General features: G+C 43.3%; 1 protein-coding gene across 1 annotated transcript; it reads right to left on the bottom strand.

The window, feature by feature from the left end:
- Positions 1-3,924: 3,924 nt before the first annotated feature.
- SLC46A3 (solute carrier family 46 member 3) lies at positions 3,925-18,633 on the bottom strand. The gene is made up of 5 exons (XM_007471436.1): positions 18,445-18,633; positions 12,230-13,100; positions 10,682-10,765; positions 6,043-6,199; positions 3,925-4,029 (listed from the first exon to the last, which is right to left on the bottom strand). Exons 1-5 carry the CDS (start codon positions 18,631-18,633, stop codon positions 3,945-3,947), a joined length of 1,386 nt encoding a protein of 461 aa, XP_007471498.1. The 3' UTR covers positions 3,925-3,944.
- Positions 18,634-27,086: the final 8,453 nt, after the last annotated feature.

Here is a 27,086-nt window from a genome sequence, read left to right as displayed (position 1 = left end):
AAATGTAGATTGTCCCCTTCATGAAGTGTTAAAGTTTGCATCACCTAACTTGTCTTTTTAAATTATTATTTTTTTAAGAGTAGTTTGCTTTTCTTGTAGTTTCTTTGTCTGGTTTTGTATCAGGATAATGCTGACCTCATAAAACAGGTTGGGAAATGTTCCTTGCTTCTATTTTATGGAAACACTTGTGTAGGATTGATCTGTTTGTTCCTTAAATGTTTGGCAATGAAACCATCTGGGCTGTGTCCCATCTTGATCACATTCTAGCTGCATATCATTCCTAAGAAAGCTGTCTCTAAGTAATGATCTGTAGCCATGTAAGTCCAGAAACTTCTGTCAGGTGCAACCAGAATCAATTTGACTCAAGGGACTACCTCACGCTAATCAAATGAGACTGATTTTTTAAGCCTGAACTGAGCCAGGCGCTATAACAAGTGTTTTATATTAACACTATTTTATGTATTCTATAACCTAGAATCCCAGTAATTACAATGAGGGACATATCTCTCCAGTAACCAAAATATGTGTGTCCTCCATCGAGAGCAGGGGTTCAGCACACTACTGCCCTGGGCCAAATTCAGCTTGCTGCTTGTTTTGTTTATTGGAGCACAGCTATGCATGTTCGCTTATGCACAGTCTAGGATGCTTTGTGCTATGACAGCAGGTAAGTGAGTAGCCGTGACAGACTGTGTAGCCCACAAAGGCTAAAAAATATTTACGTTCTGGCTCTCTGGCCACTTACAGAAAAAGTTTGCTGACCCCTGATCTAGAGCAGTGATTCTCAACCCTGGCCACTTACTGGAATCACCTGGAGAACATTTGAAAAACTACTGTTGTCCACCTCCCACTTCCAGCAATTCTGACTTGGTTGGCCTGGGCTGGGACCTGGGTATTGGTGGTGTTTAAAGCTCCCTGGCAGTTCTGCCCAGCAGCCAAGGCTGAGAACCACTGGCCTAAAGTAAGGCTTGGTATTTGTATTTGTTTAACTGCCCGCCCATGCTGATTGTCTGAATGTGCATTTAGGGATGAGAAGCACTTATCTAGGGCAGTAGTTTCCAGATCTGAATGTGTATCTGTCACCTGGGGAGATTTTTTTTCATAGATTCTAAGACCCCACTCCAGACCAACTGAATTAGAATCTCCAGAGATTTTTAAAAAATTCCTCAGGTGGTCCTGATATACAGGCATTTCTTTAAGAAAGGCTGAACTTAGGGCACCTTATTGTTATTAGCAAGATTTTTGGATACTGAGTGAGTAACCAGAGGATTATTTAGTGAGCACAGGGGTGGAGAAAAGGGGTTTCTTGAGTTGTGCAGTGCAGGCTATGGAGGATCCTACTGAATAGTCCAGCCTCGTAGAAACAGAAATACACCCTCCCGAGTGACGAAAATATTTATTTCTGTTAGATATGGTATATCTAACCGCCCTTGTACAGTCCTAGATGAAAGGAACATGTTTTCCTTTTGGTTCCTCTTTATATAGATGCCATAAAAACAAGTCATCCATTAGTATTCTTTGTTCAGATAATTAGATAATCAGGTCACATTACAGGAGGTTAGATAATAGCTTCCCCTCCACCCCTGCCACCCCATGTCTTGGCTAAATACCCCCATCAGCTTGCATGCTTCTCTAGGCTCCCGGCATCCCATTTACTAATTCTCTCTTAGGACAGACTCTTTGGAGATGGCTAAGCCCATTCACGCTGTGTTCTTACCCTGGGCTACCCCAGTCCAGTCCCCTGATACACTTACTGCATCTCAAATGGTCTTTGCTCAGCTGAGAAACTATCTGTTAATCCTCGCACTGTATTAAACATTCCCATGTGTGTTCTCTTCAGTTCAGGTGGAATGTGTAAAATCAGGGAAGGTTGAGCTGCAAGGGACTTTGTTATAGACCTTATCTAACCTCAAAAAAGTCAATCTTATGGGCAGTTAGTTGGGTACTGGTAGTGCTCATGTGTTTGGGGGGGGGCACTTTATACTCTCCTTGATACAATTCTCAATATTGGATTTATAATGTCACACCCTTCTGTGAAGAACCTCAGCAGTGCCAAATCCATCTCTGTATAATACTGTTGCTTAGTGGTAGCTGAATAACCATGGTCGGGTGAATCCTGAGACTTGCCTTCCTTGTCCATAAAATGGGAAAAAGGAAGATCTACTTTGCAGGGTTATTAAGAGGGTAAAATAACTTGACATAGCATTTTGTAAACCATACAGTACTTTTTCTTTTGTTCTGGGAAGAGCATTGAACAGGAAGTAAAACAAAAATCAGTCTGTCAGTCAATCTGAGAATAGCCCAGAAGACATTAGCTAAACCTGAAAGGAATGGTCTTGGAAAAAGGAATTTCCAGTCTTTTAAATTGTGAGTGCTATTTGCTGGTCAAACAATCATTGATTACCTTGCAGGAAAAAGCCGTAAACAATGTTATGAAACAGAAGACTCTACCTACTTTCAAGAGATCACAAAGGAGTTAACCAGCTAGGTGTACTTCAAGACATTTGTGTTATTATATATGGAAACTTAGAAAATGGGAGATATTGAAGGACCTGTGAAAATACCATAAACCATAAATGCATATGGGCTACATATTTTTCAATTTATTTGCAAGGCTGGCTTAATGACTATGGCGTGGTATCAGTGGTTACTCTCATAATGCATTAAATATATAGCTTTAAATGATTTTTACAAGTGAAAACAAAACTCTGTGTTCATTTAGTTCAAATTTTATTGTGGATATAATGAGGAATCAAAGATTGTCCCTGTCCTCAAGGTGCTCATTGTCAAGTAGGGGAACAAACATTACAAGACAAGGGAAAATGCTTGGACGGCAGTACCCAGAGGGCTGTGGGGGCCCTGCAGGGACGGGGGTGGGGGGTGGAGGTGGACCCAGAGGGCTGTGGGGGCCCTGCAGGGACGGGGGTGGGGGGTGGAGGTGGGCAGGAGGGGAGGGGAGAAATGTCCCGAAGGGACACGGAGGCAGCGGAAGCTATGCCTTGGCTGAGACTTAAAAGTTTCAACGTGGGGAGGGAAGAAGGCCCAATGGAACCCTGTGTGCAGGCAGGAGGCAGGAGAGGATGCGGTGTTTTCAGGGACCACGGTGGTCCCAGGACGAGTATAAGGCAGTAAGAGATGGATACCCTTTGACAGAAAGAAGGAGTGAATATTGACTCTATAAATACTAGTTACTTTACATCATGATTGCCTGTTTACTCAGTTTTTACATTTCTTTAGGAACTATTAGTAATCTCTTTTTTCAATCACCCCTGTGTTACTTACGGAAATATTATCATGCCTGTCACTGATGAAACATATTAGGAAAAGTGAAAACGTATTCGTTAAAGTGCTTCCCTTTGAAGGATATTGCAGCTACTGAGAGCCTTGACTATCACTAACACCTTGATGGGCTCTAAAAAAAACAAAGCATTACCCAAGTAGAAGAAAATTATATTATGAATACTTGAAACTTCTATCATTTTCCTATAAGCGACTGACTCATCATAATTTTCAACAGTTATGCCTTCAAAATCTTTGAGAGGGGTCAAAAAGTCATTTTGCAGATGCAGAAACTGAGGCAGACAAAGAGTTCTTCCTGGTCTTAATGTGAGAGACTGGAGTATATTAGGGAGATTATTGCTTTTGATTGTATCAGATTTCTTAGTCCCATCTTATACCGATAAGTTTCAGTTTCTTTTGTAAATCCCAAAGTGGGAGGTGTCTTGAGATTTGTTCTTTTATCTACTGGGAATATGTCACGTGATCTTCATAAAGTGTTCAAAGTGCATGGTGCTGTAAGAAGCTAGAGCAGCAACTATTTCTGACTTTAGAAGAAAGAACTTGCAGCACTGATTATTTATGAAGTACTGATTGTGGAGCTAGTTTATATCCTTCAGAAGTCAAGAGTATATGATATGAGCATTTGGATTTTTTTTATTCACAATTGATCATCTGTCTGAAGTGTCTTCACTGGATTCTTCTTGTATAAGAAGGACATAGCTTCCCGCATTCCTGTTGATGCACTTGACAGCACTGCCAAAGCAAATAAGACATCGATTAAGGCAATACATAAATAATCTGTATTCCATCTTTTCCCTGGTTACATGGCTTTTAATAAATTATACGAAGAAGGAGGATACTGGTATTTTGAATCCAACAGGCTTGTTATGCATAAGCTTTCTGAAAATAAAAAAAATCTACATGAGCTCTTCCCCTTCCAGATCCCTAAAATGTCCATCTATCCCACTGTCTCCTCCACACAGTCCACATAAAATAGTTGTAACTAAAACTATTACTAGGGTTCATGTTTAATACCTATAACTGAAGCTAGGACAGAAGACATCAGGAAATAATGAAAATAGCGTGTGATTTTAATTTTAAAAATATTGAACAGATTAAAAAAAAAATCTCAGAAGACCAACAACATTTACACTAGATGCATTATTAAAGGCACAATGACCTTTAATCTCTCTGCACTAATTTTTCCAATTATAAAAGTTATATGTGTGCATAACAGAATATTTATAAATATATGAAGAATAAAATTAAAATGACCCATTATTCTACTTCCCATGTAATACAGTTCTTATTAAAGTCATTTTTCTTGATATGGATGCACCATCATTTACTTAACCATTTCCTGTTGTTGGCCATTTTGGTCATTAAAATATTTTTTGCCATAATGAACTTGTTTATATATAAATTTTTGACATTTCTGATCATTTCCTCAGGATAGGATTCTAAATGGGATCACTGGTTCAAATACCATGAATTTTTTTGGGAAACTTTTGATACATGTTCATGAATTGCTTTCCAAGAATGATAATGCCGAATAACACTACTCCCAGCAAAGTATAAGGTTGATGGTCTCATCATGTGCTCACTAGCAAAGCATGGAGTTTTAATTTTGCCACTTCAATAGGTGATAGTCTCCTTTTAAAAAGATACCTAGTAAAAATAGCTTTTCATCACAGTTACAGAGGAACTGTAAATACTACTGTAGTCCATCTAACACAGATCTAGGTATCAGCATCCCACTGAGACAGTATGTACCGAGGTCCTACTCTGAATAAGACGCAGGCCAGCCCTTTAAGGAGTTCACAGCCATGGCAGAGTTTAAAGCCTGTGTGGATAGATTCTGTTCTCCCTCCCTCGCAGCCACAGCCCACAGTGCTTAGGGGAAGGCAGATGCCAGACCCTGTGCCCCACCTTCTACCCATCCCCATCACCCTGCTCTGCGGCAGCCGTGTGAAGTGGACAAGCCCAGCAGAGGCAGGTTAATGAGCTCTTAGCTCAGTGCTTGGGCCCCAGAGAACGTGTCAAATATATTTGCTTGTGCGTTTTCACAACCACTTATCTAGTTGGCTTACACATTTTGTTCATTGAAAGGGAGAGGGAGAATACATATTTCTTGTAAGTTTATGCCTCTGGTCTTTTTATTCTATGTACTATTCACAAATAGAATTTTGTAGTTTGTATTTACTTGGATATTTACATTTGAAAAGGAAATCATCAAATAAGCCAACTCTCTGTAAAGGAAAGAGAATTCTTAATATCCAGTGCATGCTATCTGCTCTTGTCATTTACCCAAGAATCTGTATTAAAGTATATCTTCTTAGAGTAATCTTTGACCTTCAGGGGATATTATACTGTAGGAAATCATTGTTTGAATGTGTATATATATATGTATATACATATTCATAGAATATATGTGTATTGAATATACGTACGAATATATATGTACTGATTATACATATATATTCTTAGACACTAAATTCATCAGTTGTTCACATTTAAAGATAAGGGGGTAACTTCTCAGAGTCTCTGTCTAACCCAGTGTTTCTTTCTCTTAGTCCTGGTTGGCCACACCACTGTCTCTTTCTTTCTAAGTCTCCAAAATTATTGACAGGTGTCTTCACATCTAAAAGTTCTTGAGAAAAGTACATTCCGAGGCAAAACTTCAACAGATCTATGTAATTGTACTGGTGAGGTCAGGGAATTCAATCCATCTATCCTTTGATAAAAGGGTAAAAAGTAATGACATACCATAGACTGATGGCTGGAATTAGTAATAAAACAGCGGAGAGCAGAAAGACGAAGCCTTTGTACCAAGCAACGGTGGCTGAATAAATTCCATTGAAAGTAGAAACTGCAGTGATTCCGCCAAGTGTTTCTAAGAAAGCGAGACAAGCGAACATGGTGCCTGTTTGGGGTCAGGGTGTGGAGGGAGAGAGAGAAAAGGCTGAGTTACAAAACAACAAACAAAAATAATGCAGAAAACGGCTGCTCAGTGAAAAGTGCAGACCTGGGGGCACTGCTTGGTGAAGGAAAGCTACTCCCTCAAAATCCCTGAGAAGTCAGTCACCCGTTTTTGTGGGTGAAGAAACGGAGCTCAGGAGTTCTCCCTGGACCTGGTGTGAGAGGAGCTGGAATCAGTACTTCCAGGGTCTGTGCAGCAAAGCTAAAAGGCACTGGAAGCTGAGGCATGTGGAATCTGCCGCATCTCCCGTCCCTGCTACAGCCTAAGACGAGGCCCCACCTGCCCCTGAGGTTCGAGGTGCCACCTTCCACTCTCAGTCCCTGCGCTAATCTGGGACACACCTACAGGGGCAGGATGGCTCCCAGGCAAACGACGTCCCACCCACCGGCCCTCTGAAAGGTCAGGTCAGATCTGGCAAGAGTGACAGGCAAGGCAGAGAGATGATCTTCTTACCATACATTCTGCAATTTGAATTCGATCTCTTCCTCCAGAGTAACAAAAATTTCAGTCACACAAGATTCCTGTGTGACTCATCAAGTAACTACATAAGTGCCCGGTGCTCTAGTGAAGGTTATGCCACAGTCTGACATTGAGTGATTCTTTAAAACGTATTTTTCTGTCTTACGTGCTTACAACTGGCTCCCCTCTGAGGGGACTCTGCTGTCCTTCCCGCTTGCCACACGCCGAGTGTGGGAAAGGGCAGGCCATGGAGCATTGCTCAAGAAGCCTGAAATGGCTGCGTGGTTGGCCCAAGCTCACAATCAGAGAAATGGTCATTATTCTACAAGTTTTGAGTTTATTCTGGAATCCAGGACCATACTGACTGAAGAGTGAAACTTTCGAAAGACAGCCGGTCATCTTTTTTTTTTTTTTTTTTTTTTTTTTTTCTTTTGCGGTCCGCGGGCCTCTCACCGTTGTGGCCTCTCCCGTTGCGGAGCACAGGCTCCGGACGCGCAGGCTCAGCGTCCATGGCTCACGGGCGCAGCCGCTCCGCGGCATGTGGGATCTTCCCAGACCGGGGCACGAACCCACGTCCCCTGCATCGGCAGGAGGACTCTCAACCACTGCGCCACCAGGGAAGCCCCAGCCGGTCATCTTGATGTGCTTTTTTTCCTCTTTGTCAAATTCTGCATCACTACAAATGTGGCTGTTCTCAGCTCTCTGTGGCTTCCGTGGCATAAGTTCCTACGTAGTTTCTGCAGACTCTTCTTAAGCCATTGCTTGTTCCCTACTTTGCCGAGTTTACTTTTCCATGACAAATTGTAATATATTTTTCTTACAGACAGTGCAAATCCTATAAATAATTGTGTTTGATTGGACTGATAGGAAGGAAAAGGGCAAGCTTGAGGATCTAGCTTGGTTATAGTTTACATGTCTAGACTGTAACTTTCCCCATGGTCTTGATCTTTTAGACTGTGTATTGATTTTTATCTATTTAAACTTTCACTTTATTATACATATTCTCATACATTGCTTCAAAGTCTTCACTGAACAACAGGACACATGTTCATAAAACAAACATCTCTATGCAGAATGCTGGGTTATCAGAGATGTGTCTTCTTTTGACCAAAATGAAAGTTCTGTCAATGTCAAGGGCACATACGCTTTTTTCACTGCTGTGTCCCCAGGGCGTAGCTGTGCTGGCACCTGGTAGACGTTTAATATATATTTGTCAAATGAATGAATAAAAGCTTCATTCAAGGGCAATTACCAATCATCAAGTAGCATATGGCCTTACTGCCTCTATGATTTATGACAATACAGGAAGTTAGTTTAATTGGAAAGAAGTCCTCCTAGTTATGTATCTACGTTATTGTTTCATTTTATTTCTGATCCCTTGCTACAGCTGGGGACAGGTGGTATGGTGCTAATCCTATCATGCAGCCGCTTGAGTCCTTTCTTGCTGGAAACCGGTCAGGCTGGGCTGTGTTCTGACAAACAACCATCTCTTGAGGTAGCTCTGGCTTGTTGCTGGACTTCCCTGCGCAGCACAACTTATCATTACTTCATTTCTTTTTAGTGCGAAATTATATTCCATTGGACAGACACCTCATTTTGTTGATTCATCAGTTCATGGACACTTGCATTGTTTATGCTTCTTGACTATTACAGATAATGCTGCTGTGAACATGTGTGTACAAGATTTTGTGTGGACATATGTTTTCATTTCTCTTTGGTATATATATATACCTAGGAATGGAATTGCTGAGTCATAAGGTAACTCTGTTTAACTTTATGAGGAGCTACCAAACTGTTTTGTAAAATGGCTGCACCATTTTACACTCCCACCGGCAGTGTATGAGGGCTCCAGTTTCTCCACATCCTCGCCAACACTTCTTATGGGCTGTCGTTTTCATCTTGGCCATCCTAGTGGGTCTCACTGTGGTTTTGATTTGCATTTCCCTGATGGCTAATGATGTTGAGCACTTTTTCATGTGTCTGTTGGCCATTTGTACATCTTCTTTGGGGAGATGTCAGTTCAAATCCTTTGCCCATGTTTTAATTGGGTTTTCTTGTTATTGCTGAGTTTTAATAGTTTTTTTATATTTTGGATACAAGTTCCTTATCAGACGTATGATTTGCAAATATAGTCTCCCATTCAGTGGGCTGTCTTTTCATTTTCTTGATGGTGTCCTTTGAAGCATAAAAGTTTTTAATTTTGATAAAGTCTAATTTATCTATTTTTTCTTTTTTTGTTGTGCTTTTGGTGTCGTATCTAAGAAACCATAGCGTAATTCAAGGAAGCAGGTACTGTAGTTTGTAGTATGTAGTTTGTAGTATGTAGTATGTAGTATGTAGTATGTAGTATGTAGTTTGTAGTATGTAGTATGTAGTATGTAGTATGTAACTACAGTTACATACTGTAGTTTTTATATTCCTAAGTGGTTTTCCAGTTAATCCTCATCACACAATCTATAAACAGCTGTGTGAATATGTAGCTACATCTTGTGAGTGGAAAAGAATCAAGAAATATATTTTCAACCTTATTGAATTATGCAGGCTTCTCCAGTGTTGACTAAAGTGCTGTAAGTGCAATAGCATAATTATGAATTATTCATAAACACTTGATATGAACATCTGCACCAGGCTAAGACATGGAACAAAAGAAAGCTCCAAGGTCTCATAATATTCGTATGATCACAGCAAAAGGAGGTCAACCACATATGCCTAGTATCTAACAAGTACCCAGTCCTAACTAGAGATTTAATTTTGTTTTCCTTCTGTACTGGTTATTCTCTGTCCTCCCCTTCAGCTGTTGGATCTTCTGTGCCCTGCTCTGTGCTCAGGAGGCTGACCCCACCGATATTATGACTTGGACTTGGTCAGTGGGGTCCAGGAGGAGAAGGCTGTGCAGTTTCTTCTCTGCTCCCTCCCTCCGTGGGCCATCCTCTCTGTGCTGCCCTTCCCTGAAGTCTCTTGATTGAATCAGCTGAGCGGGATGCTGTTTTTTCTAGGACTCTGACTCAGGCCCAGCTCTAACATTTGGGGGATCCAGCGCAAGAATACAGTTAGAGGCCTACAAGTTCTAAGTATTTAAAAGTTATAATTCTGGGAGTTCCCTAGTGGCCTAGTGGTTAGGATTCTGGGCCTTCACTGATGTGGCCTGGGTTCAGTCCCTGGTCGGGGAACTGAGATCTTGTAAGACGTGTGGCGCAGCCAAAAGAAAAAAAAAAAGTTGTAATTCTGACTAACAGACTGTTAACTAAGGTATGTTCTGTCTCCCTACTCTGAGAAAATACCTTCCTAATGATTTGGAGGTCAGACACAAACTTAGAATTCTCAGACGTTTTAGAGTTCCATGTGGAACATGACAGCCCTGGGAGAGCTGGCCCTCACCCCCCAGTCCCCAGCCTGCAGGCTGCAGCCACCCACATTGTATTCTACCTCTTGTTCTGCTCAGAAAGGGTCATTTACACGTGGGTGTAGACACCCCGCCCTGCAATTCCAAGGTTGGGCCAGACCCTCCTGTAAAGAGTCACCCTTTGGCCACCCCTTTGGTGTACAGGAGAGCACACTGGGGTCACAGTCTACCCTCAGGAGAACGGGTCTGAGAAAGAGGATCATCGAGGCATTCACTGGATATGAGCTGTTCAGCTGGGAGTTATGGGGACCCACGTACCCAGAGTGTAGCCTAGAAGGGGGGAGTGTTGTGGGCTCCCAGGGGGCATATCGCCTGGCCCTGAGGTCTCCTCTCCCCTTGGGGCGGGGCAGCTCCAGAGAAAGCCCTCTAAAGCACCAGGCCCCGGGCAGGGGCTCCCTTGTTTGAATATAAGCTCTTCCTAACACAGACCTTACCAATCCAAAAGGAGTTCTGTGCAGAAAAAGGGTTGTAGAATATCCTAAAGAATCAAACACTGATTGTACACAGATATGAGTTGGTACAGATCATAGATTCATTCTATTCCTTAAGCAAATTAAACTCACCTTGTTCAGTAGAACGAACCACTTTTGATATCATGGACCGTAGAACAGACAGTGGCACAACAGTGAAAAGGAATGGCAGCCTGACTGTGAGAGGAATAGTCAGAAATTACTGGCTGAATCAGAAAACTAAGGGTCCGTTTTATTTAAGGTGGAACACTTAATGTCTAAATACTTCATTTTCTATAAGCATCTTAACTCATTGCATCTAACGGCTGAATTAATTAATGGTAGAATTCTGTTTAATGAATTAAGATAGACTATAGACAGGTCAGTTTAAGATTACTCTCAAGTTTAAGTTTACTCTTAAATTCTTACTCTAGTGCAGAGAACAAGAGTTCATGGAAGTTACAGGTCCAGATCTATATAATCTGCCACTTGAAATGGATCTGTTTCCCTAGTTATTAGAGTGATGTCATGTTTAGCAGGTTGCGACTGTTAATAAATTTTTTGTTTTCTGTTTTTGCTCTTTCAGACTTGGCATTCTCATCGTTAAAATTCTTTTATTATATTTATCTACTTATTGGTAAATTGGTTTCTTCTTGCTTCTTCATCTTTGTGGCTGAATAATTTCACGAACACAAGTTGCCTCTGCTCTTAAATTATGACCCTTAATAGTAGCATTTTTAGTTATATGACAAAATGGTAAGATATTACATTGTAGACCACTTTAAGTTTTCAACATGTTTTCACATATATTAACTTACTTGGAGTTGGCAACTCCAAGGGAAACAGGGCGGGAGAACTGGCATTTACTGAACCCTTGGCATTGCGCTAAGTGATTTACAGTTATCTCTTCTAATATTCGTTATAACCCTCTGAATTAGGTACCACTATGCCCATTTTATAGATGAAAAAACAAGGGCTCAGAGTAGTTTAGTAACTTGCCTAAGGTCACCTAGTGCTGTAGATGGAAATTAAGCCCAATTCTGTTTGGTCACCCTGCTTCCCTGCAAGGTAGCAAGAGGTTAACACTGCCTTTGTAGAAAAAGACTAAATTGGATCTTTCTTGAGGTCCCACTTTAACAGATCCTTTAACCCTTTCAAACACAGTATCTCACTCAAGCCCTAGTTAAGGAAGCAGTCCTATTTGCCAGAAAGTGATTCATCAAAAGCCAATTCATGAAATGACCAATTTGCTGAAAGATCAATTTGCAAAATCTTCTTGAATATATTCAGTGAATTTTTTTAATGTATCTTTTGAGTATACTTTAGAGAGTTGTCTTAAAATTGTAGCCTTCTTAGCATTATTTTAAGAAATATTCAAGTTGGTGAATGCTATTTTGAAGGACTGATTCACAAGAAGAATGTTCCTCAAAACAATTTTTTGGCAAATGTGCAAATTTGGAAAATTGTGGTTATTCAACTTTTTTTTTCTTCTTTAAAGTCAGTTGGTTTTCAGCTTCTGGCAAGCTAGCTTTAAACAAATTACCTTTACTTGAACTAAAATGCATTAAATAGAGAATTTTATATTAAAGTTTCTCACCCAACAGACTAAATTCATTTTATGTAAACATCAATACACAGTTCTAGGCTACATTTGTAACTTACCTAGAAACATCATCAGTGTTGTTCTGGCAAAAGCAATCATAGCCATTCCTACCATGGTGGTAAAAATTCCAATGAAGGCCATGTGAATATCTTCCATACAATAAGAAAAAAGCCATATTCCTAGGAAACTGCTGAAAAAAGAGACACTACCCAAAGCTGATCCATAACCTATTAAAACTTCATCCCAGCAGAGTGGTGAATCCAATTCATAAAGGATAAAAATGGGGGAAATGCCAACTGTCACGAAAAAATAAGTGATCATTGTAAAAAGCAACAAACAGAGCAAAGACCGTTGCTCACCAGAATTATTTTTAAAAAGCATGTAAGTTCGGTAAAATAAGTTTTTAAAGCCTTCAGTCCATGATATAGAAACATTCTGAGATGAAGGCTCTTTCATCGAATCCTCAAGAAAGAATAAAATATAAATCAAGTTAACAGTAAGAGACATAGTAGCAATTAAAAACGACCACACAAAACCTAGTTCTCTAATAAAATAGCCAGAAGACAATCCTGTCAATCCAGTGACAATTCCAAGCAGGAAGTCAATTATAGCTATTCGAATTGTTCTTTGTTTCTTTTCTTTACATTGATCAACTATGTAGGCAAAAGAGGCTCCCAGAAGTGTGGTGTAATTGCCACAAAGTGCACCCAAAAAGGTAGATGCAATCAAAAGCTGGATTGGAAGGGCAAAATAGGAAAGCAAACAGAGCCAAGCACTGTTCGCAAGAGCACCAGCAGAAGACAAAATCAAGGGGAATTTTCGTCCTCCGTGGTCACTATGAGACAGAAGCATGAATGTAGACACGAGACCAGGAATTAACCCACTTATGTCCATCTGCAGATTAAAAAGAGACACTTTTTTCTGAACTTCCTGCAAAGAAATAAAAAGAAGACAAAGTGTTTACAGAGGCTTATACAATATGCCTAAAAATACCCTGGTACATACTTTTTCTTGACACTGCCAGTAGGTCAGGGATGGGGAATCTCTAGTGCATGGGTTTGATATAGCTTAAATCTTCATCCAGTTCACAAAGCAAATATCAAGAGGTGATACAATCATCAATGCTCAGTCACAATATTCAAGTACCACAGTGGAGACATTAATCCATAAAAGTAAAAGTGTGTGTATTGGCGTATGTCTGACTTATATAGAGGATCCACAGAACCCAAGGCCTCAGGGACTGGTTATGTAATGACTTCTCTTTCTTCTGTGAACAGTTAGCACTAAGAGATCATGACCACTGTTCTAAAGCAAGAACGGTACCCTTTCCCATGATACACCTTTCTGTCTACTCTAAAGGGGAATGAATATCACATGTAAACATCATATCTGATAGGCCTTTATTTAGATAGAGCTCAGTTGTCCTTTTCACGTGTCTCCACAAATATTCCTTTATTTACTAAAATTAAGATAAAACACAAAGAGGAGCTTTGTATTGACTAAAGATGGTAGCGTGCCATGAACTAAGGAGTGAGCTAAACTCAACTTTCCTGAGGCCCAAAACAACTACGTACACGTGGATTGGCAGATGTAACAATCGTGACGCTAGGTATTTGATGGGAAGAACTTGGGGTGATTTAAAAGCATTTTCTTCTCATCACTTTTCTGTATTTTCCAAACTTTATATTAAAGGATATGTGCCGTTTCTATAATGGAGATTACTAAACTCATTTAAAAAAGATTTATTCATGTAATATTTAGAAAGCACCCTAAAAACCACAAAAATATGATGAACCACAAAAATATCATATACTGAATTAATGGTTTTTTAAAATAGTGAGCCTATTTTTATTTTTATATATTTATATAATTCAAGCCATTCCATGTTGCCAGGAAATGTTCTGGTCACTCAAACCCAAAACTTCAGTCATCTTTGCTTCTAGCCTTTCCCTTCGTCCATGCCCCCCAACACAATCTATCCTGTCCCGCTAAAGTTTCTCACTTTACCTTCTTGATGGTCCCATAGTTGCCACTTGGATGACAACTCCCATTGGTTTTCACCTGGACCACCCTGGCATCTAACTGGTCTCTTCATTCAATTCAGAATATAATGTCAATCTTACCACTTTGCAGATCACAGACACTACTGCTGGGCACATGTTGCATAGCACCACAGCATACTATCGGCATGTCTCTCACCTGCTCAGAAGCTGCAGTGTCTCCCCACTGCCTGGGAAAGTCCACACTCCTTAGCCTGGTATTTAAGGCCCCCGAGACGTGGCCTGATCTCATCTTCAGCGTTATCCCCACTCACCCCCACGGATACGGTCTATGTTCCAGGCACAGTCCATAGTCAGGTCCCACTTAGATTTCCCTGAAATTCCCAAACCGGGGTCATCACTCCTTTTTCTGAACCTTCTCATAGAACAGTTATCATTCCCCAGCTGTACTTTTTTGTGTATTGATTAAGAGCTTGAGCTCTGGAGTCAGAGGAATCTGGATTCAAATACAGTCAGTTCTGTAGTACACCGCAGTTTGAGTGGTCTTTAAAAACACACGTCAGCTCGTGTCACTCCTCTGTCAACCCCCCAGTGGCTTTCCTTACCCTGGAATAAATGCAAACTCCTTGCCACGGCGAGGGGCGACCCCACGTCACGGAGCCTCTGATTCATCTCCCCTTCCTCAGTCGTCTCGGCCGACAAGCCATTCCACAAACCTCCACGCTACTTGCTGTTCCCTCTGCCTGATTGTTGCACAGCTCACTTCCTCAGTTCAAAACCACTTCCTCAGAAGGGCCTTCCCTGACCATCACTCAATCCAAAGCAACCCCACTAATCCCCACCCAACACTCCAGCCCCTTATCCTTGTTGTTTTTTTCCTTAGGGACTCACCGGCTCCTTGACAGGAAATTATAGTTCATTCGATCTGTGCATTGTGTGACTTCCCTCCTACAACCTCAGCTCCCGGGTGGGGTGAAACCTTGTCCTCTCCACCACAGTGTCACCAGCTCCAAGAACAGTGCTTCCAGGGAGGGTAGGTACTCAGTAGACAGATTGATTAAATGAACAAACCATCAAGTAAAATAGGCCTCTGTAACTTGCACGCTATGTGTGATCCTGACCAAATTACTTATCTCTGTAGCGTCTTCATCTGACCAGAGGGAATGTCAACAGTCTCAATCTTGCAGGCTGTCAGGAGACTTAAAATTAAAGTCAATATAAGGAGCTCCACACAGGGCCCTCATACAGTCAGTGCTGTTTCATTTTTACTAGGTTAGATCTTTTGAGCACATCTTTGCATCTCCTACAGATATAGAAGCCATCAAGTAAATGTTTATTGAATAAACAAATAAATGAAACAGTTATCGTTTAATCAACTCCTCAGCAAGATGTTCCAGTTTTGGGTTCCTCCTCCCACTTCCATGCCTCCACCTAAGTCCTGTCCTCTCCTTTTTTCCTACTGTCATCCCAACCCAGTCTGTTACACAGACTACTCACCTCATCTGCAACCCATGTTGTGAAATTCAGATCTTAACAAACTCGAAGCATATTTCAACCGTAAATCAATGTTGAGACAGAAGAAATTGTGTTTGAACATTATAAACTCTGGAGAATTATGTGTTATGTGTTATAGTAGGGGAGATGGGAGAAATCAGAGTAAAAAAAAAAAAGCTATTTCCTATACAAGATTGAACAGAATGACAAGGTACTGACAAGGTACGGGGATAAACTAAGGAAAGTGCTATCACTGTTAAGGAAGGCAAAATTTCATAGGCTAAAATGCATATATTAATTCCAGTTGAGCAGAAGGTATTCCTTACCTGCTGGTAACCAGGGATTGTGTTATTAAAAGGTTTATAAATAAATTCCTGAGCAAGAACAACTTCATGATCTGTTGGGTGACCCGAAGTTGTCCCCTCCAGCGGCAGAGTCCCTATCTTGAAAGCTGCCTGAAGAGAAAAGGCCACAGTGGCCGGTGTAACACTTCAAAACCAATCATTTACAAGGGAAGGAGAGGGCGGTAAGGGGCTTAAAAATTCCTTCCTCCACAAAAGTCAATAGACATCCCAGAATTCCCTACTCTCTGCCCTTTGCCAAGAGTTTCCTTCCACAGCCTTGCCACTTTGTTAAGAGGCCTTCTAGAGATTAACCTCATCGCCCAAGAGAAGTATGTAGTTGTACTTACAGTCACAGGGCTCAGAAAACTTGGAGATTTGAAAGATAGGTTAGATCAATATCCATACGAATATATATGTTATATATACCTTAACCCCAGATAGATTGAAAAATATGACTTTCATCCAAATAGACTTTCAAAATGTTAGATATAAGTGAAATTGCTCCAGGTATTCTTACATTTGTACCCTGAAATTCATAATACTATCTTGCATACCAATACGTAAGTGTGTATATTTGTTACGTGGGAAGGTTAAATAAAAACGGCATAACAGAGGTTCAACACATTGTATTCTTACACACAACTGATCTTTTGGGAGAGCGGCAAGAAAAATCTGAGCTGAAAAAATCATTTCTTTATTTTATCAGGGGCTGACCCTGTACTATGACATCTCTTATTTTTAGGGTTACAAGAACAGTCCACAGATCTCTAAGTGGAAGCTCACAGAACAGGGAACATTTGTTCTCGGATTTAAAGGGGGCAGAATATTCTCTGAGAAGCTGAGCAGGGACAGGATCCAGGGAAGGGGTCAGAAGGAAGTGTTCCTCTGCCCTAAGGAGCGAGTGGTGAGTGGGTCGCCACGCCCTGTCCCAGTTGTGGGTGGGATGGTTTCTAGTTCCCCAGTCTTAGAAGAGGCAGCTGTAGCTCTAGCGCACCGACTGTAAGGCAAGGATCTAGGGCGGTATGTTCTCTTGAACATTAATCCAGTGAAACAGCAGTCAATCGATCAAAAAATTTGGCAGAAGTCTTCAAAATGAGACCCCTGCTCTGGGCAGTGGGGGGCTTTCAGCAGCTGGGTTAGGCAGGGAGCGGGGCCAATACTCATCACCTGCACAGTCACAGAGGTCACCAAAGCAGCTGGACCAAGGCCCATCTCCTGTCACTCTAGAGGGTGAGGACAGCCGACCTTTCCAGACACTCAAGTCCTCTCCTCTGTCCGTCCCACTGCTCCCAGGGGGCTGGTGAAGGAACTCACAGAATGAAATGCAGAAACTGATGAGCCTCTGGAACCTTCTTACTCCCTGGAGATTATATACATGTAACAGGAAACATTCTTAAAGGGAGACAAAACCAAGAGGAGAGCCCCTTGTTGGCCCTTCTGTTTTTATGACCTCACTCTAGGCCAGAACCTTGATATCTGCATGGCTGTTCAGAAATAATCTGTTCTTTTCTCCGTGGGTGCAGATGACTCAGAGTCCCTTAGACTCTTTTCATCTTTTGACTGGGGAAGCAGCACCACTCTTCTGCCATCACAAAATATTCCCAAGGGGAAAAGTTCAAAGTTTACAAGTGTGGTTGTTTTTCAGGCATTGGGCGGGGGGGGGAATTTCCAAATCTGGATGCTCTCTCTGCTTTGCATTTGGACACTGGTAGACTGTTAAAGACTGCCTAAGGGAATGGAGACTGGCGACGTACCTCCTGGGGGAGGAGGCTAGACATGGGGAAGGAAAGGCTCTGGAGTATCTGGCTGAACATTTTCAGTGACCTCAGAGCGCAAGTGGGTGCTCTCCACCCCCCATATCCTCACACAGATGCTCCTCAGCACTGGGGGGGGTCAAACTGATTTGATAACACCGAATGATGGATGACAAATGCCACCCTCACCCCATGACAGACCCTGGCGCCAGGCCCACAGTCTTCAGGGATGGTCCACTTTCTGGGGTCACTGAAAACTGGGTCATGCCCGTGAAGCGGAAGCGGGTAGGGAGGAAGCGGGCAAGGGAAAGGCAGGACCCATGCTTCACCCCACCCCTGGCCACCAAGTACCATTCCAGCCTGCCCTGTCCCAACTTTCAGGCTTTCCGTGGGGAAGAAGAAAGGAGACAACCACGGAGGAGATGAGACTGCCCTGACATTTTCTGAGACAAAGGACAAGAGCCAGTGTCACAGAAGAAGGGGGTTTTAAGTAGAAGAGGCAGATTAAAGGTGTCAGGAAGCTTCAAACAGAAAGGAGAAAAAAGGCTTTTGGTTTGGGACTTAGGGGTTTTCGGGTGACCCTTAAGAGATCAATGTATGAGGAGTGTAGTATCCTCTTTCCTTTAAAATCCTGTTGTACATTCCCTTTTTAATACATGTTAGGAATATTTTAATTTCTTACCTCCTGGAATGTGAAAATTGGGCTGCTTTTGTTTTTTGCACACTCAGAAACATTGCTATCGGGTGCAATGCTGTAGTTGCCTGTTTCCTCCCATATTCTCCTGTACACATATTGTGTTGTCAGTGGAGCAATCAAAGTCATAGCAAATACACTAAAGCAAATGGCAGGTTCCACAAATGGAATCTTCATCTTGCTTGGGTAGGTAGCTGAAATTCTATTAAGAAGAAAAGGAGAGAGATAATCAGTTGCACTCTTATCTGAGAGGCTAGATTTTCAATGATGGGGAAGTTCGGGGAACTTTGTGGAGTAAACAAGCAAACTAAGGAACAGAAAGCAGTAAGCACTTCCTAAGAAAATAACTTGCACTTAGGAACAGGGTACTCAGTAAACCTGAGACTGTCATACTTAACCATTTTTAAGAGCTGGACCTTTAAGGACTCAACCCGCCCTTGAGATGATTCTTTAAGATAGTCTTAATAAGCTGTCTACCACTTTGGCTATCCAGTGGTCACACTACAACTCCCACACTGAATACTGCCAGCTGGTTTTCATAAGGGAAACAGTGAGGTTGCTCTGGGGACGAGACAATTACGTAATTGTGTATTATTGATTTTGCTGCTTGTGAACAGCGGACAGGAAGGGGGCCTTTAAAAAGCAGCTTCCAGTCGTAAGGGTTTGTTTATGTTGTTTTAACTCACCCCACGATCACAGTCTTCCTGCCGAGCTAGGCGCGGGTCTGACCGTTTTCGGGGCCGGAGTCTCGGGGGCTGTCTCCTTTCAGGGGCTGCCCTGCGCCCGCGGTGCCTCCTGGGCAGCAAGTGCGCACGGAGGCTGGGTCTGCGCCGCCGCGCTGGGATGGGAAGGGGAATTGCCGCTGAATTCGACCAGATGCACAGGTCGGGAGACCTCAAGCCCTGATTTTAAAGCAAAACAGGAAAGCGCACTTCCGCGTCCAGAGTGACAACGGTGACGGTTCACCGCGCAGCCCTCGCTCAGCTCCTGCGTGGCCCTGCGGGCTCCGCCCGGCGAGCTCCCGCGGGGCCCGCGCGCCGGACAGCTGTTCCCTGAGCCGTCGGCGGGCTGTCGCTGGGTCCGCGGCCCGGCCTGCGCTCGCGGTGACTCAGCCGCGCCAGCCGAGCATCGCCTCCGGCCCAGGAGACGGGCCCCGGGGGTGCTGGTCCCCCGCCTCCTGGGCGGTCGCTGTCCTGCCTTCCTGCGACTGGGCCCCTTGGCCGGCACCCCCGCGGGGATTGGTCCGCTCCGACGTCGCTCCCGAGCGCCCGCCCCCGGAGGCCCCGGTGGGGCCGCTGCAGCCGGTAGCCCCGGGCTCGTGCAAGCGCGCTCAGGTTAGAAAGCTTTTCTGGGTCCGAATATCGCTTCTCACGGAAGCACACAGGAGATTTGTTGCAGAAGTAACATTTTGGGATGCAGGCTACTGTAGCATCCGTGCGGGCCAGGCAAGTGCTCTGAGAAACGCAGAAGAGGGGGACCGGGTAGGGACGCCCGTGGAGGGTGCGAGAGAGAGAGAGAGAGAGAGAGAGAGAGAGAGAGAGAGAGAGAGAGAGAGAGAGTGTGTGTGGGGGGGGGACGGGGGGGGGGGGGGGGGAGAGAGAGAGAGAGAGAGAGAGAGAGAGAGAGAGAGAGAGAGAGAGAGAGAGTGCTTCTGGCAGGGTTAGCCAGGGTCTGGAATGTGGTCGCTGGCTCTTCTTGGTGATGCAGCCTTGGGCTAATTATTTCATCGCTATGAACGTCCATTTCTTTATCTGTCAGGTGGGCATTAACAGCCTTACCGGATCGTTGTGATGAAAACCCTCGAGGTGTGCATACAGCACATCCCCGGAGCAAAAGAGGGACAGTACATTCCCCCCAGCAAGCCCACCAGGAACACACCTGAAGATGAACGAGCTGGATTAACTACTACTTGTAACGGGGAGGAATGCATTCACAGGGAACCACGGGATCAAAAGCTACGTTTTCCAGGGCAGAGGTCTCCAGGAGAATTTTGAAATTTTATGTTTTCAGTTTAATGACCTAAAGATTGTAACGTAAGCATATTCTGAATTGTCTTATAATCAAGTACCGGCACTTGATGTCACCTGTATTTGTATTTCCGCTTATGATCACATTGGCTCCAAGTAGACGTACTTTAGCAATGTCAGAGTAAAGAGAAAAGAGGTGGACTAAATATATAAACGACACACCCAAGCTAAAAGAAGACCAAAGATGCCATATCATGTTCAAAATGCTTTCATAGTATTCCAGTAAAAAGTGTGGGAGAATTGAGTTACCACCTGACGCATGAATAGACATACTGATCTCAACCTGTGCTGTACCAGGCAGTGCCATATTCAAGTGGCAAAGCCAAAACAGAATGTAGTAGCTACTAGATTTTGTTAGTTTCAAGAAGAAAGTGGCTTCTAAGCTTCTGATAAAATCAGCAAAGTAAGATGTGGTGAAAAGATCTTAGTTACACCAAGCAATGACTGCTTAGTAGGTGATTGTCAATACTGTGCTCATAAGAGTTTAATCATACAACTCCAAGCACAAGTTGTTGAAAGACAATATAATCTGATCATATGACCTTGGTCAATAATATGCCGAAAGAGATCTGGATAGGTCTTATCTACCTGAGAAATTCATAACCTGACTTCAACGCTTGTCTTTCTTGACCTCTGTTGCCTTGGATGCCATTGAACAAATTCCTCCTTCTTGAAATATTATCTCCCTTTGGGTTCCATGACACAACTCGATCTTTCTGTCACCCTGAGAGCGCCTTAGCTTCCTCGGTGGGCTTGCTTCTCCAAGGGTACTGTTTCTCAGGTTCCGTCCCAGCTCCTCTTCTGCCCTGTCAGTCACATCCACACTTGTGATCAACCACCAATATACCCATCACTCCCAAATCTCAAGCTCACCCAGTTCTCTTGAACTTGACACCCAGAGCTTCCACCCGAGTATTTTAAAAAACCACTGCACACTTTAAAATGTCCAAAACAGATACCATCTTCCTCATAAATCCAATTCACTCCTGAAATCCCTGTTTCAACTAATGACATCACCTGTCAAGTCAGCAAAGTCAGAGACCTGGGAACCATAACTGGCTTTTTTTTGGCTGCGTTGGGTCTTCGTTGCTGCGTGCGGGCTTTCTCTAGTTGCAGAGAGCAGGGGCTACTCTGCGCCGCGGTGCGCGGGCTTCTCCTTGTGGTGGCTTCTCTTGTTGCGGAGCACAGGCTCTAGGCGCGCGGGCTTCAAGAGTTGTGGCACACGGGCTTAGTAGTTGTGGCTCGCGGGCTCTAGAGCGCAGCCTCAGTAGTTGTGGTGCATGGGATTAGTAGTTGTGGTGAACCTGTGGCATGTGGGATCTTCCCGGACCAGGGCTCAAACCCGTGCCCCCTGAATTGGCAGGCAGATTCTTAACCACTGTGCCACCAGGGAAGTCCTGTACCTGGCTTTTTGATCACCAAATGCTGTAGCTTTTATGTCATAAATATAACTGGTATGATTTATACCTCTTTTAGGTGTGTGGCTATAAGGCAAGTGGGTCCCTGGATCCAGAGCATTTGGGCTGAGCAGCAATGTTTCGGCTTGGCCAAGGTTGGGGCTTTGTCTCGCCATCAGCCCACTGGTGAATGGAATCGGAAGGTTGCTGGGGAGGAGGTGGGAAAATCTGCAAAGAGCCCAAGGATTTCCCCGGTAAATCAGAAATCCTGACTCTTCCCCTTTGGGGTTTCAAGTTATTCTAACACTTGTGATGTGTTGGGACGGTCCTAGTAAGCCGAGTGGTGAGAAATGTACAATAATGGCCCGCAAGAAGGTGTCCACCACGCTGCCGGTGCTGGTGCTGCTGGGGGTGCAGTAAAAGAGCGGGGCTGGTACGGCAGGCCCAGCACCAGAGCCTTTCCTGTCTCAGGGGAAGGCCAGTCAGGAACAGGGGAATGATGTTGCACCCTGTCCTCATCTGCCGCCTTGGGCCTTCGGGTTCCTTAAGAGAAATAACTGATTTTTTGTAAATAAAAATATCTGTCTCTAAAGTTGTACTGGGAACCCAGTCTCCAATAGTGTGGGCTAACCGTCGCTAGCCTGAGTTCTCCTCTCTGCCTGCAGTCTGTGCCGCGCTGTCTCAGTGGGTAGACTTTGAACCCTTACACCCGAGGGCCGGACTTCCTGTGTTCTGTGTCAGCCTCACCAGAGCAGAAGCTGGAAGCTTAAGCAGTCACACCAGGCTTCTCAATTTCTTTTCTCCACAACAGAAATATTAAACCAGACCGACTCACTTGGATGAAGTAAGCACCTTGAGGGGGGTCTTAATTTGCAAGGAGGGGAAAACTCAGAGAACGATGAATGGACTTCTCTCAGTCAGGGTGGAAGCTCAAATTTGAATTATTTGTGTAGTAACTTAAAGGTGGCTTCATTTTCCACCACAGCAGGTGACATAGGATATATGTGAAAGCTCCTAGAACAGGGCCTGACACTTGGTGGGTATTCAGTAATCTTTGGATTGGAAGCTAAATCTTGCTTAATTAGACACACGTACTACTGTGTTTGAGAAGTTACAGAGAAGAGCCTGACCTCTGCTTCAACCTGGCCCTTTCCTTTTTTGATCCCACAGAGCGATCACTTTCCTCCTTAAGAGGAGTCAGTCCCCTTTTTACTGGGCTATGGGAGTAGGGAAGGATTTAAAGTCAGCAGAGTACGTGAAATTCAAGCACAAGTGACCCCATAATATAGGCCACATTTAGAGGATTAGTCCTCTGCCTTCCATCCCCAGCTCCTAAGAAAGGCCATTAAACTATATTTTTACAGGATATTTAGTTACATGGAAAAATTTCCATGCTATGACAGTAAGTTAAAAAAAAAAAAAAGGAAATAAAAAGTATATCGTATATCCCAATTTTGTTAAAAATACAAAAAAGTATACATATGAATGTGTAGAAAAAAGGCCATAAAGTAATGTATCAAATTTTAATAACAATTATCTCTGAGTGGTCGGATTACTAACAATTTTTGTGTTATTAAATACCATAGACAGTATAATTTTCTGTATTCTCCACATTTTCAGCAATAAGTGTATTAATTTATAATCAGAAAAAAGTTTATTTAAAAAGAAATGAGAAACGGAATTGATAAAACAATTTCTTGTAAAATCATTATATTTGTTACAAAGCTTTAGGAAAAAAGCCCCAAAGGTTGATTCTTTTCCAAGTGGTTCTACAAGCTTTAAAGTTGAATCAGCAACCACATGGCAAACTGACATTCTTGGACTGTGACAGGTGGCCTGAGATAAGACAGGATGGATGCCAGCGGCTGAAGGGGAATCAAGAGTCCTTTATCTAGAAAAGTTACTTAAGAATGGAGAAAGAACTGTTCTGAAATGGAGGGAGAACCAGGGTGAACTTTTGGGCAGCCTGGATCAACCTATTTAAAACCAGACTCACAAAACAGGGAGACTCAGAGAGCATAGAAGCCCTCTAGTCGGGGCCCCTAACTTTACCCATAAGAAAACCAAAACCAAAGTGAGTTGCTGTGTTATTCTTCATGGAACGTAGTTGCCGTTTTATAGTCCTATGCTCACAGAGATATGGAAAGGACCCTGCTTGGAATCCAGGCCCTGCTGCCGCCCATCTTTCCTCCTTCGTTTTCCTGACAGAAAATGAGTGGAGTTTTTAAGAAGGAGTTTAAGAAGGCAGTTTGGAAGTTTAAGAAGGAGATTCTGTAAAGGAGAAGCTCTGTGGTACGCAAGTGTCCCGGGAAGGTAAAATGTATTCTGTTATCTTTCCACTCGGCAGCTGCTCCCACCATTACCCAGTTTTTACTGCCGTGTCCTCCAGGCCACTGCACTCTCCAAGGTTATGAAAACAGGGCAGTCACGCCACCTTCTTTATAACACTGATGGGGAGCCGTGCCCGCAGGTATTTTTAAATGAAAGGAAATATAACTTGTGCTGTCAACATTCACATCAGTCCCGACCAGATGGATTATTGTTTATTTTATTTCTCGTGTAACTCTGATTATAGGTTTCTAATGCACTGCAGAAAACCCTCAGGTTAAGAGGAAAAAGTAGGGCAAGAGAATTACCCTGGATACTGAGAAGAGAAAGGGGAAGAGGGAATAGGAAAAAAAGACAGAACACTAAGAGGGGAAAGTGTTATCACTTCACCTCTCTCCCCACACTCCCTGGAGTATATAAGAGGGTCAGTCCAATCATTGCTTCCTGACAAGTGCCTCCCTCCTGCGATAGGCAGGATAGCACCCCTGCTAAAGAGACCCATGTCCTACTCACTGGCACCTGAGAATAAATTACCTTGCATGGCCACAGGGACATTTCAGGTATGTGGAGTTTCCGGATGGACCCAATGTAATCGCAAGGGTCCTTACAAGTGAAAGAGGGAGGAAGGACAGTAACAACCAGAGAAGTATTTGACGATGCTACACTTCTTGCTTTGCATACAGAGCAAGGATCCATGAACAAAGGAAGGGAGGTGGCATCTAGAAGCTGGAAAAGGCAAGGAGACAGATTATTCCCCTAAAGGCTCCAGGAGGAGTGCAACCCTGCTGGCACCTGGGTTTTAGCCCAGTGAGACCCATTCCAGACTTCTGACCTCTAGAGCTTAAGTGAATAAATTTGTGTTGTTTCAAAAAAGAAAGAAAACAAGAATACCTTCAGGTAACCAGAACAGGTAATCTGTAGGTATTCAGGACAAAACTAAGCGGAACTCCTTATTAATGAGCTTTTTTGCTTGTTAGCTTTTCATTTTGCTCCCTAAATATCTGCTCCCCACTGTATTCCTTCTCCCACTGTGTTCCACTCTCACCCCAGCCAGACCCCGGTTTCATCCTGGACTTCTCCGTCTAGTGCATTCGCTCCACAAGTGCTCATTCAGACCTGATTATTCTGCTTTATTCAGTCAACAGCAGCATATTGAGGGACTGCTTTCAGCTCCAACGTGTAAAGAGCTTGGGAGTCATCGCTCTCATCCTTAGAGCAAAAAGAGCTGAAGGAGCTGAAAATCAGTGCTTTATCTTGCGCCCTTCAGAGCCTGAGGTCACAGGGCCGAGCTACACCCGTGATCTGGAGGGACAGGCAAAGCCAGAGTCACAGCCAAGGTCTCCTTAGCTGGACAGAAGGCGCTAGAGACACATGCTGGCAGGAACATTTAATGGCAATTTTGATAAGTTGCTGGAGGCTGAGCGTGGAGTAGCCTGAGAGTAAGAAACTCCTGGGATCTGTCACCTAAGGGGGGCTCCATGCTTTTTTTTTTTTTTTTTTTTGTCTACAGGACCCCCACTAGGTTCTCTTGCTGAAGAGCCCAGAATGATTTCCTTATGTCTGGCAGAGGGAAGGTAAGATTTTGAAATATGCCTAGAGCATCCTCATAACAAAGCCCTATTCTGTCAGGGAAAAGACCTGTCCCACCTGGGGACGGGCATTTCCCTGACTCCAGCCCCCTCTATCTCACCTAAGGGAGGAGAAACAAAGCTAATAAATACTTGTGCAGGTCACAGCCCAAGGACATGGGTCCACTGAAAGACTGCTATTTAATCCCAAGATTATATAAGAATGCTTCCCCTCCTCCCACACCTGGCCACCAGCAACAGAGCTCCAGTAAAGAACAGTGGATTACAGTTTGAAGAGCCGACTCTATTTACTGCGAAGCCTCTGGCACCCGCAGCTACAAAAGATTAAGCGCAGCCTAAAACCCCAGCCAGAGTAATACCAAAGCTCAGGCTAGCGGCCTATTTAGCTCAGTTCCTATAATGTGACACGTCATGTCCAACTTTCAACAAAAAATTGCAAGGCATTTTAAAAGGCAAGCAAAAACACAATCTGAAAAGCATCAGAAGCAGACTCTGCAGATAGGGCAGAGATTTGGGCATTATTGGACAGACCATTTCAAATAGCTATGATTAATATTTTAAGAGTTCTTTTGGGAAAAGCAGACAACTTGCAAGAACAGATGGGTAATGTAAGCAGCAAGATGGAAACTTCAAGAAAGCATCAGAAAGAAATGCTAGAAATCAAAAGCAAAGATCCTGCAAGCTGAGTGATGCGGCCAAAAAACAAACAAACAAAAAACAAACCCCCAAAACCCCTATAACAGAAATGAAGAATGTCTTTCGTGGGCTCAAGAGTAGATTGGACACAGCCAAGGAGAGAACCAGTGTGGGAGATGCTTTGCCCTGCTGCTAAAGCAAAACCAATCTCTAATATAAAACTGGCTGCTTTCTCTCTACTTCAGGGGTTACATGTTGCTATGAGGATAAAGTCCAGATTCCTAAGTGAGACCTACAGCACTGACCTCTACCTGCTTCTGTAGATTCAACTTTTACCACTCCCCACCCAGATTGTTATGTACAGACACACTAAACTCTGGTTTAGTAACTTAATGTCCTGATGTGCTAAGTTCCCTCCTCTTAATGGAATGTCCCTTGCCTTCCCCTTCCTGCTTTTGCCATCCAGTTTATCCGTTAAGACACAATTCAGGGAGCAGTGGCCATAGGACGCCTCCCACCCTTCCCTAGCATGTAAGTTAGGTGCCTTCTCTCTCAATCGTAGCAATTACACTCTGTAGCATAATCATCTGTTTCCTTGTTGACTCTTCGGCCCTGGACTAGGCTGTGGGTTTTTTTTTTTTTTTTTTTTTTTT

Source organism: Lipotes vexillifer, unplaced genomic scaffold (assembly GCF_000442215.2).
Source record: "Lipotes vexillifer unplaced genomic scaffold, Lipotes_vexillifer_v1.1 scaffold543, whole genome shotgun sequence".
NCBI lineage: Eukaryota > Metazoa > Chordata > Mammalia > Artiodactyla > Lipotidae > Lipotes > Lipotes vexillifer.
The sequence above is the reverse complement of the archived record's forward strand: the minus strand, read 5'-3'. Positions and strand labels throughout refer to the sequence as shown.

Excerpts from the sequence above, each read along its gene's own strand:
- SLC46A3 (XM_007471436.1), bottom strand. The coding sequence starts at position 18,633 with ATGAAGATTCCATTTGTGGAACCTGCCATTTGCTTTAGTGTATTTGCT. Across the intron at positions 10,766-12,229 it reads AACACTGATGATGTTTCTAG|TCAGGCTGCCATTCCTTTTC; the intron begins GTAAGTTACAAA and ends TTCCTCTCACAG. Across the intron at positions 4,030-6,042 it reads ATTCCAGCCATCAGTCTATG|TGCTGTCAAGTGCATCAACA; the intron begins GTATGTCATTAC and ends TTGCTTTGGCAG.